Genomic DNA, 16,471 nt, shown 5'->3' with positions numbered 1-16,471 from the left:
ACATATATATATATATATATATATATATATATATATATATATATATATATATATATATATATATATATATATATATATATATATATGTTATATATATATAACACCCTGCCCGTGTGTAGACAGCACGTGGTAGTTTTCCTTCCTCTACGTCCGTTCTTTCGATTCGCAGTTTAAGAAGGGTGTATATATATGCTCAGGATTCGCAATAAAACACTTGAAAGTCAGCGCTGGTCCTGTCTCGACCCGTCCTTTGTTGTTACCGCGCTATTTCGTACAACGATGAATCGCCAACGTCCAAGCTTATTCCGTTCTGGTAATTTAACTGTTCCCAAGCGCTGATTGTCAAGGTATGGCTGGAGCCTTACCGATCCGTTGCGCAAACTTGCTCGAAGCGACCAGCTCTTGCTCTTCAGCCAAACTTACTGGTACTCTTATTTCCGTTGTTAGTCTTCGATGTATTCACCGCAAGAGACCAGACGATTGAAAGGTATTAGTTTCTAGAAGTTAAATAGGAATAGGCCGATGGGAATCACTTATCATAGGTTTTAAACGTCCTCAGAGCACTCCATATGCTAAAGAAATGTATTGAACACTACACCTGTCTTTGCCTAAATAATAGATAGTACTTAGCCATCTGCAGTGGCAATGGAGATAACAGTAGGAGCCACGCGTAAGGCCAATAACTCTGTGCAGTTCTTAACTCACCGTCTCGTTTCTGTCATCGGAAAGAGCCTCGTAGAAGGAGCGGACATAGTCCGCGTACCCTCCCCGCTTGTGGAGGCGCCGAAACACCGGTTGCCACCAGTCCATGGTGACAGTGTCGAAGACGGGGCTGCGCTTCTGCGACAGCTGCACGTAATCATCGGCGCGCACGTCGAGCAACGTGGGCATCTGCCACTGGATGCCCAGCTCTACCAAGTGCAGCACGGGGTCGATGTCACCCTTGGCGTGCGGCCAGCGGACGTGCATCTCGGGCAGCAACTCGTAGCGAAGCTTCGCTATCTGGTCATCGCCTTGAAGGCAACCCTGCAGAGGGCGCCATGGCAAGCACAATCTCCTTATGTCAAATCGTTGACGCATTCGGGAGTCCGCATTCTGCATACCGGCCTATGCCGGTCTCACATAAGAGGGAATATGCGCTCTTTCCTTATTTCGCAATTTCTCCTTTCAGGTAAATAACGCCTTATTGGGGGCGTTCTCGATAGGGCCTGCATCAAAAATCCTTAACCGCATGGTCCAATTACCACATACCAATAAGACAGATTTCGTACAGCAACCATATGTTGGTAAGCAGGAATACTCAATGAATACAGTTCCAGCCGCTCGCCGCCAAGGTCTAGCCAGAGGTAGGTTGAATCACTAAGCACACGTCCAAGCGAAAGTTGTAGGCAACTTGGGTAGCTAAGAATTGGGATGCGGAGAACACTTAGGAATACCAAACGCTAGGAGCACCGTTATGAAACTGTATGGCAGGATATATTTATTCATTTACTTAGTTATCTATTCAGAATTCCTTACTGGCCCGTCTCGATATTGAGGGAGCAGAAATTCGCGCGTATGTGAATGCAGTAAAACAGGGTAACAGCATTGGTTAATTAATAAACACTGCTTGAGCAAGAGCGCAGGTCAATAAAATCTTCATATACTGCAATATGCGGCGCAGAAATATTATGGGTATGTTTCACATTCATTTACAGACGGCTTTGCAAGTATATACCACCTACTTTGACGGCACGCGTTTATGTTTTACGAAGCCCCACAATTTTCACAGGTCCACATTCTTAGACCCACCACCAACAATGAACCAGTAATTATCTTATTATCTTTCCACGGTAAAAGTTTATTTCACGTCCATAAAGAATCCAAAATTTTTATTCCTTTTGTCAACCTACGCTGCACCGTGTGGTAACTAAACTTGCTTTACGTTGTCGTTCATGCTGGACCAGTTAAAATACACGAAGCAGCTGGAAGCCCGATTAGCCACTGTCATTCCCAAGATAGGCATGATGATCGGTATTTATATTTCCGCTTGCAGAGAACAGATAGTCCTGAATGCAAGGGCAAAAGCGTAGCACGTTAAATATTCACAAGCCTGTCCGGTTGGCAAGAGCGAGCCAAGCGCGCTATCACACTCTAATATAGTTTCTAGTTTTGTTGGTATATATTTTAAAAGGGGTTGTCCCTCTTGTAACTCTGCAACGGGGGCTAGTTGGGGAAACGATTTACCGCTTGTCACCTTACCCATCTTCATGTCGCTCCTGACAGTTTCCGTGTTACGCCTTTACGCAGTGCGTCTAATCTTGATCCTTCTGTGATGGCTACGACGATGTACAAGTTCAATGAAATTATCGGTTTCCGTCCTAGCCTAACTCCTGGTGATAACTATGGTGCCTCAGTGTCCCTTAGAGGAAAGGTTCTGCGTCGGTCATGCGAATGCAGGCTGCGTACGTTTTACGTTTATTAGGTAGCGAATAATATGGCATGATTCTTACCATATACAAGTTGCTAGCCTTGGCGATGGCAGTCTGATTTTCGACGTCCAGCATGGGTTGTAGCATGAGTAGCCTGCCGGCTTCTTCGATGAGTACCCCCGTGATGCGGGACGCCTCGGATGCATGTCCCGGGTTGGCCTTTGGCCAGTTCCCGCAAGTGAACTCGTAGAAGTCGCGGCACGGATTCGCCGACAGGTTGAGTGATGACGACACCTAAGAGGGTGGTATCAACAGCGATGACATGAGTCTAGATAAAAAACAAACGCTTGGAGTGTTGCGGGGCGAAAAGCCGGGAATACATTCACAGAACCGGTGCCTTTAAAGGCGAGTGTGACTGTACAATAGAAATAAAGGGGACGCCAATTAAAATAAGCAAAAAACCACACCACTTGGCGAGTACATTTAAAGCGTTCTGCATCTAGTCCGGATGCAGAAGTCAAGACAGGCATTCAGCGCAGAATAGACGGATACCCCGCCAACGTAGAAATATTAAAAATAGGTGCTGTTTTGCAACTAATACTTATCTGTAAACATGCCCACACTGTCCAGGGATATTCATATAAATCAATGTAGTACCTACCAAACATAATACGCATATGAGATGCCGAAGATGTCATGAAGTGTAACGTCATGAAGATAACCGTTCGGGTTTTACATACTGCAACGACGGTGTGCTTGTTCGCAAGTTAAGAAATTGTAGTTACAATCACAGACACCGATATCAAACGTAAATGGCACAAATCTGTGTACTTAGTAAATCAGCTTAGACGATGTTTCTTTACCATACACAAGTATTTTCTAGCACGCGTAAATGGAATTATGATCACGATACCCTTAGCTAATGGCTACACTAGGCCCGTTTTACATTTCCTCTATGAAAATTAAAGCGAGGTGGTCTTGCGCAAGCCACAGAAGCGGATGTTCAAATACACCTAGAAATGCGTGATCTATTATTTTACCAAACATTAGTATTACACTGGGCGATATTACTCTGTACACCACCAAGGGTCGTAGTTGTAGATCGCCCCTGTCAAACAAAAAACAAAAAAGCTAGCGAAGTTTATAACATAAAGGGTGTACACAATAGGCGGAAAAATATTTCGCGTATTACCAGAAGCTTTAGGATTCCACCTGCGTTGTCGAGTTTTAGGCGAACGAGGCGGCAGCTCGAGACAACGCCATAGCTTTATAAGCTAGTACTTTATTGGTATTGGCTGGCTTATCCGCGCTTGTTTCTTTTCTTTCTCTTTTTTGTATTTTGCGCATCTGTAACCGTAGTGCACACCTGCTCGGCGAAAACTTTGCATTCCTCGGTGATGCACAGGGAGAGGGTATCCATGCCTCGTTCGCTCTGGTACACGACGAGCAGCACGGCAGCCACCAGCACGGTCAGCAAGACCCCCACGGAGGCCACGTAAGCGAGCAGCTCGCGATGATGCGGCACACGCTCGGGCTTCGTGGTCAGCGTTTGGCGCAGCGACGTCTCCGTGCTGAGCTGGAAGCGATGGTACGCGTCGAGAGTACTCGTGAGACCTCAAGGAAAATACGGTCGCGAACACGCAGCGAATCGCACTGTCCTTCGTGTAAGAGTGACATATCTTAGTAAGTAGAGGGCCTGAAGCCGAAAAGCCTTTTATTTGGAAATACTTTGCCTTGTCGGCGACGTATATTTCTTTTATTGTCAATGACCTTGATTAACGAGGCGGGCTTAAAAAAGCTTGCTGTCGTGAAATAAGACTGCCCTGCCGGAGCGGAAACGTAATATATCTTAATATATTTTACATTGGTCAACACCACACGTATTGTTGAAAATGACAAAACAAGGATTGCAAGCTGAAAATATTTAGTGAAAGTGAAAGAGAACACATGTTCTTGCGAAGAGAAAACGTCGAAAATGAATTTGCAAGGTCAAGCCGCATTTATACCTTGGTCAAAATCTTACTATTCGTTTCCTTTCTTTTTCGAGTGCCAGAGAAGGAAGCGACTTCTGCGAATAAAGTTAATGATCTATGTGATTTCAGGGTTAGTGAGCAATGATAACGATAATTTATAGTTGTTATTGGTGCAAGGAACAGATATGGCCATGTGTGATTAGTGGCGTCAATTATAACACCAGGAAAAGTGTGTCGGTGACGCGTCGTGTTGCCTATCACAAGCGGGTATACTTGGTATTTCCTTGAGACAGTCAGGTCCCAGTTATCGTGTTGCAGTATATTAGCAATAACTCTAACCTCTGCATCCGTACACCTGCGAGCCCTTACCCTACGTTCCCTTGGTGTTCTGCAATTTTAATCGTTTACATACGTGCGTTAGAATCAAGGTTGCTTGAAATATTCCTTTGGTTCGATGTGCCAAGGCTGATCTTTAGACAATGTTTAATCCCAAGCGGGAACTCAAGTGCCGAGTTTGGGAGGACTGCAGTCTTCATCACTATTAAACAAAAGGCGTGATCGGTTCTCCCATGACTTATGACAGCGTGCATGCAAGAATGCCCTACAAGGGGGTAAAACCTTTATTTAGCTGACTCTGCTCAGTAGCCGAATATTTGAGTTTCCTTGATGACATCATCATGCTTCAACCAGTACTTGTGGAATGTGCTGAAGAACTCCAGCCAACATTCAGCCGTTTTATTGTTGACACCCATCGCAAACACCTGTCTAATGCTGCTTACCACGCGTTGTTACAAGTGTCTGTGGCAGAATAAGTACTTCGATCGTCGGCAAGAACAGTGCGTAAGCCGCAAGTTTGGCGTAAGCTCGAGTCAAATTTATTTAACGTCCCCGAATGGTCGTGCATAGGCTTTCTTGTGGAAAACATTACAATAAACAAACAGGGCGCTGTCTCAATGACAGGTTACGGGACCATAAGGACGTTAAGAAACGTCGTGCAATTCCAACGCAGATTTTGGAATATACGTGAGGCGACGCTTTCTTTAAGAGCAAAACCAAATGCGTTAAATATGGTCATTTCATTCCTGCATTTCTTTTTGCGTGTGCATAAAAATAATCAGTGCATGCGCATGCAATTTACCGTGCCCGTTCTGCGCAATCTGACACAAGCGCCGATCATCGCCTGTCGGTGTTGGCACAGTAGACGTTTACGTGCCATTATAGTATATTGGTTAAAGCGCACCAGGCCACTGTGCTGGGGCACCGAAGATCAGTCCCGCTACCGGGCACGCAGCGCAATTTTGTTTTAATGAGCAATTTGCAGATACACCAGTCGATCCAGCAGCAATAGTCAGGAATGTCTGCGAACGTTTGCAAAGAAATCGTGGCTATAGTAAAATTTAACTTGGAAGTTGTTTGGCGTTGCATTTCAAGATTTGTTTTGTGCCCGTAACTTCAATAGGCCTCGTGATACCGAGTGTGGTTTTAATCTGTCACAGCCTCCTAAAATTTTCAATGCCTGCACAGTCACTATGAAATGCATGGCAGACATTGTTCCACTTCGGCGGCACCACATTCCCAGTCATTTGACGATCTTGTTGTTGCTGGAGCTCGGGCCCCTTTAGCCTGGAGCTGCTGTCATTCCCTGCCTGATTGGCCAGAGCCTTGGCTTCTGTATTACGTGAGATCACGTGCCAGGAAAGATGTCTGAGGGAATACCCTAACCATTGCATGCATTCTATTAAGGCTCGAATTGCCGAAATGCCTCGACCTCTGACAAGCTGTACACAACCGGAAAGTGGCTTCCCATGATGATTATATACTGCTGAAAGAGGAATTCCACCATTTACATTGACATTGGCGAGCCTATATTTTATTGCCGAATAGCTGTTCATAACTCAGCACACTATTTCTGTCTTTACAGAACATTAACACTTAGTAGGATCGCGTTAGCGCTCAAGTTACCACCTGGATGTTCGATAATGTGTCAGATAAATTGCTATTTCTCGTCTTTACAAGCCTCGCGTAATACGCGCAATAGGGTCCGCGCGTAATACTAATTCAACAGTTCATGAAGCGTAACAAAATATTGCGTAGCTAGCTACCAGATAGCCTCCGAAATAGCAAGCGCGACGCGTTGTTCCTGACTGACGAGCTAAGAGACATATGCATGCTTGTTCATCGTTCACGCATCTTAAGCAACTCGTTCGCCTTTGTGAAGGTGAAAACTTAAAATAGAGTTAGAGAATATCTTTTTATCGCTGATGCGTCGTTCGCCTAATGTTCTAGTGGATCTCCAATACAAGGTATGACTGGGCGATACAGACCTACACAGCGGGAAGATGCGGTCACGCTGTAGTCGGAAGCGATTTTCGCATGGCAGGCATCCCACTTCCGAGCCGGCGCGCTAACTTGAGCAGCCGCTGGGTTTCGTCAATGCGTGTGCGGTTCTAAGTGTGCGGTGCTTATTCGACGGTTTTACAACAAAGGCAACGCAGTGTGCCAGCGAGCTGCGTTGCCCCAGAAGACGGAAGCTGCTCAAGTTCTCACAGATTTCTTGCTGATCAAAACCATCGCAAGCAATGAAACCCCGCGGTAAAAGGCGAAACTTAGATTCTGAGAGAAGCTCATCGCGTATGCGCCCAACATTTAGTAAGGGTTAAACTTCTGTGTTAGTTTGCGTGACGTTGAATTAGCCAACAAAGCGGCTTAAGATCGTCAGTGGCGCGTCATTACAATTTCGTAGCGCGCTGTGAGAGAGCTAGATTAGGGTTAGCCTTGAATGTAGGTTGAGCGAGTAGATGCATCTGAAAGCACGTCACATTAGCATTTCAGATAGCTTAGCACACGTACGCATACGCAGGCAGCATGGTCACATGTGCGTCAATTGCAGCGCGAATGTTATAAACGCGCTTAAGCGAGTAAATAAATTTCCGCGCTTACAATTAATTGTGCGGAGTTCATTCACGCAAGCGCTAATGAGAGCACAAATTCGGTGATGCTTTACACCTAAGAGCAGGAGACACGTTATGGTCCGGCGTCCGACTAGTTCCGCTCTAACAACCACCCAAACAATTTCCGAAAAAGTTCTGGAAAAATGCCGCCTCGAATCGGACGCCGTCCGAACGACTAATTTCTCGGATATTGTTATAGTATGACCGCGGCCAGCAGCGCAGATTGTGCTGGCCTACGCACCCTACGTCACCGTAGGGCCGCTACCTCGCCGGTACCATCACACAGCAGAAGCGATCGCTTTTATCGCCGCTCACGGTGACATGACAATCGGTTACAGGTTGTTTTTTACGCAAAATGGTACATAATGGAACAATATTACGTGGAACGTGCGCGCCTAGCCTTTCCGTAAAGCAGCGCCCAGTACTGAACCACTGGCGTGATCGCGTGCAGCTATCCGACGGCATTTCGTTTCGCAGACGGAACGCAAACGCCGGCCATCACAGCGAGACGCTCGGCTGGCTTTCAAGTAGTATGTTTTGTGTGCTACTCGAACCCGACGACCTCGAGGAAAACAATTTATGCCTAGGTTAATCGTGCTGCCAAAAAATAAGCCTACTACGACTAGCTGCGGAACAATCGAAAGTGTCGTCAGCCGTGATCGCGGTAGTCAGCGAGCGTCTGTGCAGTCAGCGTCAACGTCTGTACATTAAAAAACCTCAAAGGGCCAAATCAATGCGGAGTCCCCAACTAGCGCGCTACATATTCAAATAGAAGTTCGGGTTAAATAGTTCTGTCAGTTAAAAATTAGCTTTTGATAGTTCAGGAAGATAGTTCAGGAAGCCACGCACCGAGTTGCGCGGCTTACCCGATATACGATTGCTGAATTCAATTGCAAAGCGCACGGCGTCAAAAAAGCATGGCGCAGGGAGGGCAGAGTATGCTCACCCGTCCGAAGACGTCCACAGAAGGTACTGGCAACATTTTGGAATACTTTTTTTCTACAAAAGCACGGCGGACGAACCAACGCCTATCGGGCTTTCTTCTTCTGCTTCTTCTCTGGAACGCGGCCCGCGCGCGAAGGAGCGATCTTTTTTTTTTTTTCTTTTGGGTTGCCCGAGCGATTCGCCACAAAGCAGCAATATAAGAAATGCCACACCTGGGTTGCAAATAAATCTTTTCTAGGTATATTTTATTGACAGTCATGCACGTAACTTCCGCTGTGACAATTTACTGGTCGTACGAGTGCTAAATACCGGGTGTTTCAGAGAACACTTTAATTTTTTTTTTAAGTTGCCTGTCACTCACCGCAAAAGCATGGGAGAGGTAACAACAGACTAGCGCAACTTGAGCGCGAAAAAGAGATGATGAAGAACACAATAGCTCGACTGATGATAGAAATTGCCGAGATTAAGAAGGGCAGTGAACCCGTCATGGCTAACAACCAGCCAGCCACTACCCAGCCAATGGAAGTCCCCATGGTTGAGAAGAGCGATACGGATAAGCAACCGGCCGCTCCCCAGCCAATGGAAGTCCCCATGGTTGAGAAGATCGATACAGAGAGGCCCGCTAAAAAGAGGGCAATCGCTGACGAGCAAGAATGAGCACCAGGCAGGGCCGAATCGGAGATTCGCGAGTTGCTGTCCGCTCTCAGTGACAGCATTAGGCAGATAAATGAAAAGTTCTCGCTCTTCCACAGCAACATGGCTTCCATGGAGGAGCGCACTAATCAGCGGATCAGCAAAATTGAATCCTTCTCAGAAAACCTTGTAGCACCTGTGCTGGTACCTAAAGCTCCTACACACCCAGCAACAGCATCGACTAGTAACAGCTCGGGGGAGATCGGCCCTCCAAAGGTTAGCACAGCATCTCAAGAGCAATACGATGGCCACTCAAACTAGCTCATTCAGAATGTGGCAATGGAATTGCAGGGGTTTCATTCCCAAGAGGGCTCCCCTGGAACAATATATTCGCTCACACGCAGAGAAGCCAAATGTTATCATTTTACAAGAAACATTAACATCTAACGTCACGCTGTCTGGCTACAGGCCCGTAGCAAAGCATGAAGAAGGACGGGGGCTCGCCGTACTGTTTTTGTTTGACTCGCATATGCTTATGCTATAAATTTGATCAACAGTCAGAAGGCTTACGTGAGCCTATTTTACCTCAATGCAGATTACTTATATTCTTTTGTCGCCATGGCTTTATATCCCATGTAAGCTGCAGCGTAACGCATAGCTTTACGCGTCTCTATTATTTATTGACAAAATGTGTGCTGAAAATATTGGCAATTTTTTGTTCTCTTACTCTGAAGCGGCCAACCAGCAAACTTGGATACTCTTTCAGTGACGGTTAGATGACCATTCCTCATCACGCTTGCTTTGTACATGTAAAAATTTTTTATTTTGGAGATGTAGTTGCAGACAAAATACATTTATGAGAATTGCGGCTTAATTTCACCTGAAGCCAAAGAGTCGCTTGGCGTGTTTCCGCGCTTAAATTATGGGGTTTAACGTGCCAAAAGCACTTTCTGATTATGAGGCGCGCCGTAGTGGAGGACTCTGGAAATTTCGACCACCTGGGGTTCTTTAACGTCCATCTAAATCTAAGTACACCGGCGTTTTCGAATTTCGCCCCCATCGAAATGGGGCCGCCGCGGCCGGTATTCGATCCCGCGACCTCGTGCTCAGCAGCCCAACACCGTAGCCACTGAGCAACGACAGGGGGTGTTTCCGCCTTTCTCGCTTAGTATTGGGAAAAAATGCAAGTTCTCAAGCTAAGTGCCTAAAGCGAGGGTTCAACGCTCTGGAAGCAGGTTTTCTAGGCAATATGTCCAGGGGGTCTAGGAAGAGGTTTTCGGAGAACGTTATCAGTGCTGGACGCATATCATGGCAATAGACCACCAATTATTTTTCTGTTTATTTTTAGATATGTCATAGATTGCTTCCGAACCAGCAATTACGTCATGAAGCCTCTATTTAGGGCGAATAAAACAAATAAAGACAAACGAGCCCTTTTATTGGGGCCAGTGGAACATGCACGCAGCTTTCAGTGGGACTTCAGACGTCAAGCAGAATAAATCTGAGGCCAACAAAACCTGATGTGTTTCCATCTCGGTTCTTAACGACAGTTCAAAGCGCGCGTTTAACCATTGGTTCAAAGAGAAGCCACGGCCACATGACAATCAGAGCTCCATAAAATTTTGACGTTACATATTTTATTTGGAATGGAGGTGCTCCATTTGTTGAGAACACACGAGAGCCATTCGATGCGCGAGTGTTCGGGAGCGCGTGCGGTTTCCTGACGTGATCATGCACTCTAAAAACAGTTACACCCTTTGTGGTGTACAATTGCAGGACAGCAGTAATCGTCATATGTCTTGGTTTCGTTTCGTATCTTGAAAACACTGGCGCTCCTTACTTTCCTGTCTAGCATGCCCGGTCATGCTGCTAACGCGCGTGACTTGGAAGTACCGGGCTCGCGGCGTTAAAGCAGGGAAATGCGGGCAAGACAGATTGAAGATTATTGTTGTGCGGCAAATGTACACCCCAAAGGGTGCAAGTGCTTTTGGAGTGCGGCACCTTCTGCAGGAATGTTCCGAAATACGAGGACGCGAGTCACACAGGAGTCACGAACACGTAATGAGTGCACACTTATCAATTATTCCTCCAATACGGTTAGCTGGTTAGTTTCGCAGTAATGGCTTGAGTAATAAAGAGAATTGAAGGTCGATGTAATTATTATTCGTGCGAAAGCAAGCGTCAACTGGCTCATCGAGCGAAAAAGCCGGCGTCCGTTAGCTGTAGCAGAGAAACAGCGGGCAAATTCCCACTGGCTTCGACGCCTCATCACGAGCGCGCGTCGACGCTGCATAGAGGTGGAAAGGGGGCACGTGCTGCCCCACTAGCACATCATTTGTTGCGTGACGGGAGAGGGCATTACCGTGACGCCACAGGACCCTCGCTCTCGCTCTCGGAAGCCTGTGTTATCCGTGCGATCCGTGAGCGAATTTTTCCTGGTGCACTTTCTTTCACCGGCATTTGTGAAGGAATAATGTTCAACATCCATGTTGCCGTTTTTTGGTGAACGTTTTGTCTACATTAAGACATGTGATAGAACTAAAGGTCTTGCTCTCCAATAGCTTACTTACACTCAATACACGAAACGGCGAAATTTTCGAGGAGTCCAGCAGGAGCACCAGGTCCTGCTGCGTTCTCACTATGATGACTGCAGGTATAAGGAATGTAATCACTAGACATCCGGCAGCAAGCGAAATCACTTTCATGGCAACAATGTGCACCTACAAATTATACAATAAAAAAACATTCTAAGCAAATGACCCCACCACCTTTACTATCACTAAACGTGGCCAGCGCATCCACAGCAGTATACGCAGCGTGAAAACCGCAATTTTCTATTTTTTTTCTAGCCGCAGAAAAAAGAGACAAGGTTAATGGGGCAGTTATACACCTACAGCGCAAATCGAAATCACTCAAGCAAAGTTTCAGTGCAGCTGGTAATTAAGTGCTATTTGCGTAAATTCTGCGATCCGCATTGTCTTGTCCAACACGTAAGCCCGTGGTAGGTTTGTGCTTATGCGTGCCACAGGTTACAGCTTTATAGTTCATGGAATCGTGACGTTTGTGCATTACGCCGGTCACAAGCTGTGGCTCAATGCGAACATTTGCTCAAGTTAATTCGCACAATATACGTATGAGACGTCGAAGCGTTGGTTTCTTGACGGCAAATGTCGAGCGAAGAATGGTGAAAGAGGTTATAGGGCACAGAAAAGAGGACATATGTCTTAATGCATACAATTCTTCTATGCACCTTGCCCCACGTAATAATAATTTCGAAGGGTTAGCCAAACCCGCCGTGGTTGCTCAGTGGCCATGGTGTTGGGCTGCTGAGCACGAGGTCGCGGGATCGAATCCCGGCCATGGCGGCCGCATTTCGATGGGGGCGAAAAGCGAAAACACCCGTGTACTTAGATTTAGGTGCACGTTAAAGAACCCCAGGTGGTCAAAATTTCCGGAGTCCTCCACTACAGCGTGCCTCATAATCAGAAAGTGGTTTTGGCACGTAAAACCCCATAATTTTTTTTAAGGGTTAGCCAAGAATAGGCACATACTCGTAAAGTGACACATACCTAATAATCTAAGATTCAGGCAGCCCAAATATAATGAACTCCAGACATTCAAATTAGCAATTAAATATTGTATGCTGGGCAGGTGATGTAATGTGCAGATTAGGTAACGGTTGGACCATTACGGTGACAAAATGGGTACCGAGAGAAGGGAAGCGCAGCAGAGGACGATAGAAGACTAAGTGGTGCGACGAAATCAGGAAATTTGCGGGTGCTAATTGGAATCGACTGGCACAGGACAGGGGTAATTGTAGATCGCGGAGAGAGGCCTTCGTCCTGCAGTGGACATAAAATAGGCTGATGATGATGATGCTGACTGTATGCTGTTTCCTGAGGAGGTTTGTGTGGCTTGTAAATAACTATTCAATGCAGCATGTGTACCGTTGTCATGTCACCATGTAAGGTTCCCTACGAACAAAGATGGACACTTATTGGCACCCCTTTGTTAAACGAAATAAACGAAACCCTACAGCCGCGAGAAAGGACTTAAAGAAGCCGGGAGAGGGATGATTTATTGGAAACTGAATATGGAACATTGCTTTCGCACAGGCCTGACCCACGACGTTCGTTCTTTATTTCTATTCTTTTTTTTCCGGTGTGCAAAACATTTTTTCTGGTTTTTGCAAATATATTTATGGAATTCGAAAAATATGCTAACCCTCTCAGACTATCTATATGCAAGTACACAAGAAATACTTACGTTAATTGTAGAGATTTGTGGAACCTTATCTTTGCAATTGTTTGGCCAGAGGCGTTCGATAATTTTTTTTGTTCATTTTAGTTCAATTAATTAGAAAATCATTCATTTAGTATATCCCGTTGCGTCATCCTGTTTTTTTTTGTTTATTTGATATCATGGCGAGGCTGCCTTATGTTCAGAGTAATAATTTACGAAAACTGTGAGACAGTCATATCTTCTTCATTCATAATTCTGTAGAACACAAGCCACCTACCTGCCCCATGCTCCGGCAACAAGATGGCCACCAAATATAAAGATTTCTTAATATATTTTTGTAATTAGGCGTTCAGGTCACTGCTTGTGGGGCTTTTCTAAGATTAAGAAATAGGACGGGGCGGTTTTGGCCTAAAACGAGCAAAAACGATAAGGGTATGTCGAAAATGTGTCCGGCGCTTCGGTTTCAACTGAAAGGGGTAAGAAAAAAAAGATTACAGTAGAGCCAAAATAGTGATCTACGCGCCGTGACGGGCCACGTCGGCTTCAACGAAAATAATCTGGTCGACTGGAGGTCATGTGTCTGCCAGCCGCGTAAGCCACCGCCACGTTCTTCTTATTTGCCTCCGTTCTGCCCGCGGCTGCGACAAAAGCGAGAAGCAGGTAGGCAGGATAATCAAAGGCATCATTTAATAATTTGTGCTCGCCTGAGCATAGATGTGCCTATTATTTGTACCAATTTCATCTCCTTGTTTTATGGGATAAGAAAGGCAGCAAAGAAAAGAAAAATGGTACCGCAGTGGTTAGCATGGCCAGCCACCAAATGCGCATAACTACTGTATCATGGGTTTGAATCCCAATGCTCTTGATCGAAAACGAAGGTGAAACTTAAGAATGAAGGGCAGGCCTGCTGGACGAGCAAGGCACACCAAGTTTATAACACTTAACAGCTGCTACAGTAAAGCGCAGCAATGGCTTCTATGATTGACGGGCATGGTGGACCAACTTGTTTGTTACTGATAACACACACTTAGGTGCAGAAAAAAAGACGTTCAGGGGTATTTAGCATTGTTGCAGTTACCAAAATAATATCGATTTATAAATGCGCTTGTAACCGCCATCTGGCGTATATCTATTCTTTTTCGGTGTGTATAAAGGTTCTTTCTAGAAAATAGTAGTATCGACGTTTCAACACCAGTGCCACACAAACAAAAATTGTTACAATTGTGATGCGGCGAACTGCCAACGGCAGATACAAAAGGGCAATTTGCAAAATTCGGAGTCTTCAGATGTTTCAATGTAGTTTACCTCACTTTTTGTCCCAGTTTCTGCGCTGACGGAAAGAAAGGACACTAATAAATGTAAGATCACCAGTGTTAGCCAAAGGAGAGGGACTCTGAAGATGTGAGACAGCCACGTGAAATTTTGTAGATTTGGAGTATGTGATATTTACGGAACACATTTGATTGAACTTATTATGTCTGTAGCTACCGCACTGCTATCATTGCCTTGCCCGGTCGCCAATGATAGGATTTTAAATTCTATTTTACCGCACAAACACACACACACACACACACACACACACACACACACACACATATATATATATATATATATATATATGTATGTATATATATATATATATAGATATATATATATATATATATATATATATATATATATATATATATATATATATATATATATATATATATATATATATATATATATATATATATGTATATTAATGAAGCGGACGCGCCTCACGTTTCCGATAGCAGCTCGGAGACGACGACCCATGCTGTGATTTGCAAGAGAGCTCAGGGTGTTCGTTGCTACTAGGCTGCTGTTGATCTGGTGCTTCTCAGCTTTAATTAAACACCATTACACTTGGTGGGGATTGCTGGAATCCCTCAAGTCACCCTGGAGCTCCGCAATCGTACGTTGCCCACCAACACCATGATTGATGCGACCTCCGCACCGACTGTACCCATGGCTGCCCCTGTCACTTGCGCCGGCATTCTCCGTCAGCGCGACCCGGCCATCTTTTGAGGGACCGGAGAACATGACGTGGAAGACTGGCTGTCTTCCTATGAACGTCTAAGCACTCACAACAAGTGGGATGACCAGTCTAAACGGAATAACGTCATCTTTTTACCTTGCTGACGTCGCAAATCTTTGGTTTATGATTCACGAATCTGACATTTCGGGTTGGTCCACATTAAAGACACATTTCTCCGAAGTGTTTGACCGCCTCGTTATCCGCAAGCTAAGCGCCGAACAGCGTCTACGCCAGCGAGTACAGCAACCGGACGAGCGTTTCCACAGCTATATCGAGGACGTCTTGGATCTTTCCAGCCGTGTTAATCCAACGATGGCGAAGGACGTGAACATCGACCATATTGTAAAGGGTATTGAAAACGACGCGTTTCAAATGCTGCTGGCCAAGAGCCCAACCAGCGTCGCCATACTCTTAAACCTGTGTCAGAGTTTCGACGAATGGCGCGGCAAACGTAACATTGCCCCGTCAAAACGTCCCACAGGCTGGCTCGGTGTAGGTCATTGCACTTGCCGCTGGCCATACCGATCCTTCTGCTCTCGTCCTTGAGCTCGCTCAAGGATTTCATTCGCGAGGAAGTGGCCCGCCAGCTGTCGCTTCTCCCTCCCACCCAGGAGCCTGCCTCAACACTGTCTCCGACCGTGCAACGCCATCTGTGCCCAAATATCTGACGCACTTGCCCCCGTTCGCTCGCCAGCTCCTGTGACGGCCCCGCTCTCCTATGTTGACTACCCGCCGCTATTCGCATCTCTCACGGCCCCCACCGCACTATTGTGCCTACTTCCCATCGCGGGACACAACTCCGCCGCTCAACTATGCTGTCGCTGTCGCACGGCCACCCCCACCGGCATATTCAGTCCCGCTACCAAGGCACCGGGTTCCCACTGGTCCCGTTCCGCGACAGCCACCCCAGCTTCTTCGTCGAGCCGACACGTGGCGCACGCCAGACAACAGGCCTATTTGCTTCGCCTGTGGTATTGCTGGTCCCGTTGCGCGCTTTTGTCGTTGTAACATGTCCTCGAGCTGTGACGCCTTCGACCATTTTCCCATGCGCCACAACCTGCCGCCGAGATACGCTACCACGATGCTGCTGACTCACCGCTAAGACCCTTCGATCACGACCGCCGTTCACACAGTCGCCGATCTCCTTCTCCAGGTTGATGGTTGTTGTCACCTATGCGTCGTCGGCCACCTACTGCCGAGGGAAACTGACTACTGCAGTTCCGGAGGCAAGAGCTACAAGCTCATCGAACTTTCTAA

At 46.2% G+C, this 16,471-nt stretch overlaps 1 protein-coding gene across 1 annotated transcript in view; it reads right to left on the bottom strand.

Moving 5' to 3' along the window:
* LOC126540255 (endothelin-converting enzyme 1-like) overlaps nt 1-8,317 on the bottom strand; it is a 74,612-nt gene extending 66,295 nt beyond the window's left edge. Inside the window, exons 1-4 of the mRNA XM_055076279.1 lie at nt 8,282-8,317; nt 3,778-3,987; nt 2,493-2,705; nt 706-1,026 (exon numbers count right to left, since the gene is read on the bottom strand). Of these exons, the coding sequence (XP_054932254.1) occupies nt 706-1,026; nt 2,493-2,705; nt 3,778-3,987; nt 8,282-8,317 (780 nt within the window). The remainder of the gene's footprint in view (nt 1-705; nt 1,027-2,492; nt 2,706-3,777; nt 3,988-8,281) is intronic.
* Between the last annotated feature and the right edge of the window lie 8,154 nt (nt 8,318-16,471).

Source organism: Dermacentor andersoni, chromosome 2 (genome assembly GCF_023375885.2).
Source record: "Dermacentor andersoni chromosome 2, qqDerAnde1_hic_scaffold, whole genome shotgun sequence".
NCBI classification, from domain to species: domain Eukaryota; kingdom Metazoa; phylum Arthropoda; class Arachnida; order Ixodida; family Ixodidae; genus Dermacentor; species Dermacentor andersoni.
Note: the sequence above shows the minus strand (reverse complement) of the source record. Positions and strands in the feature narration are given on the sequence as shown.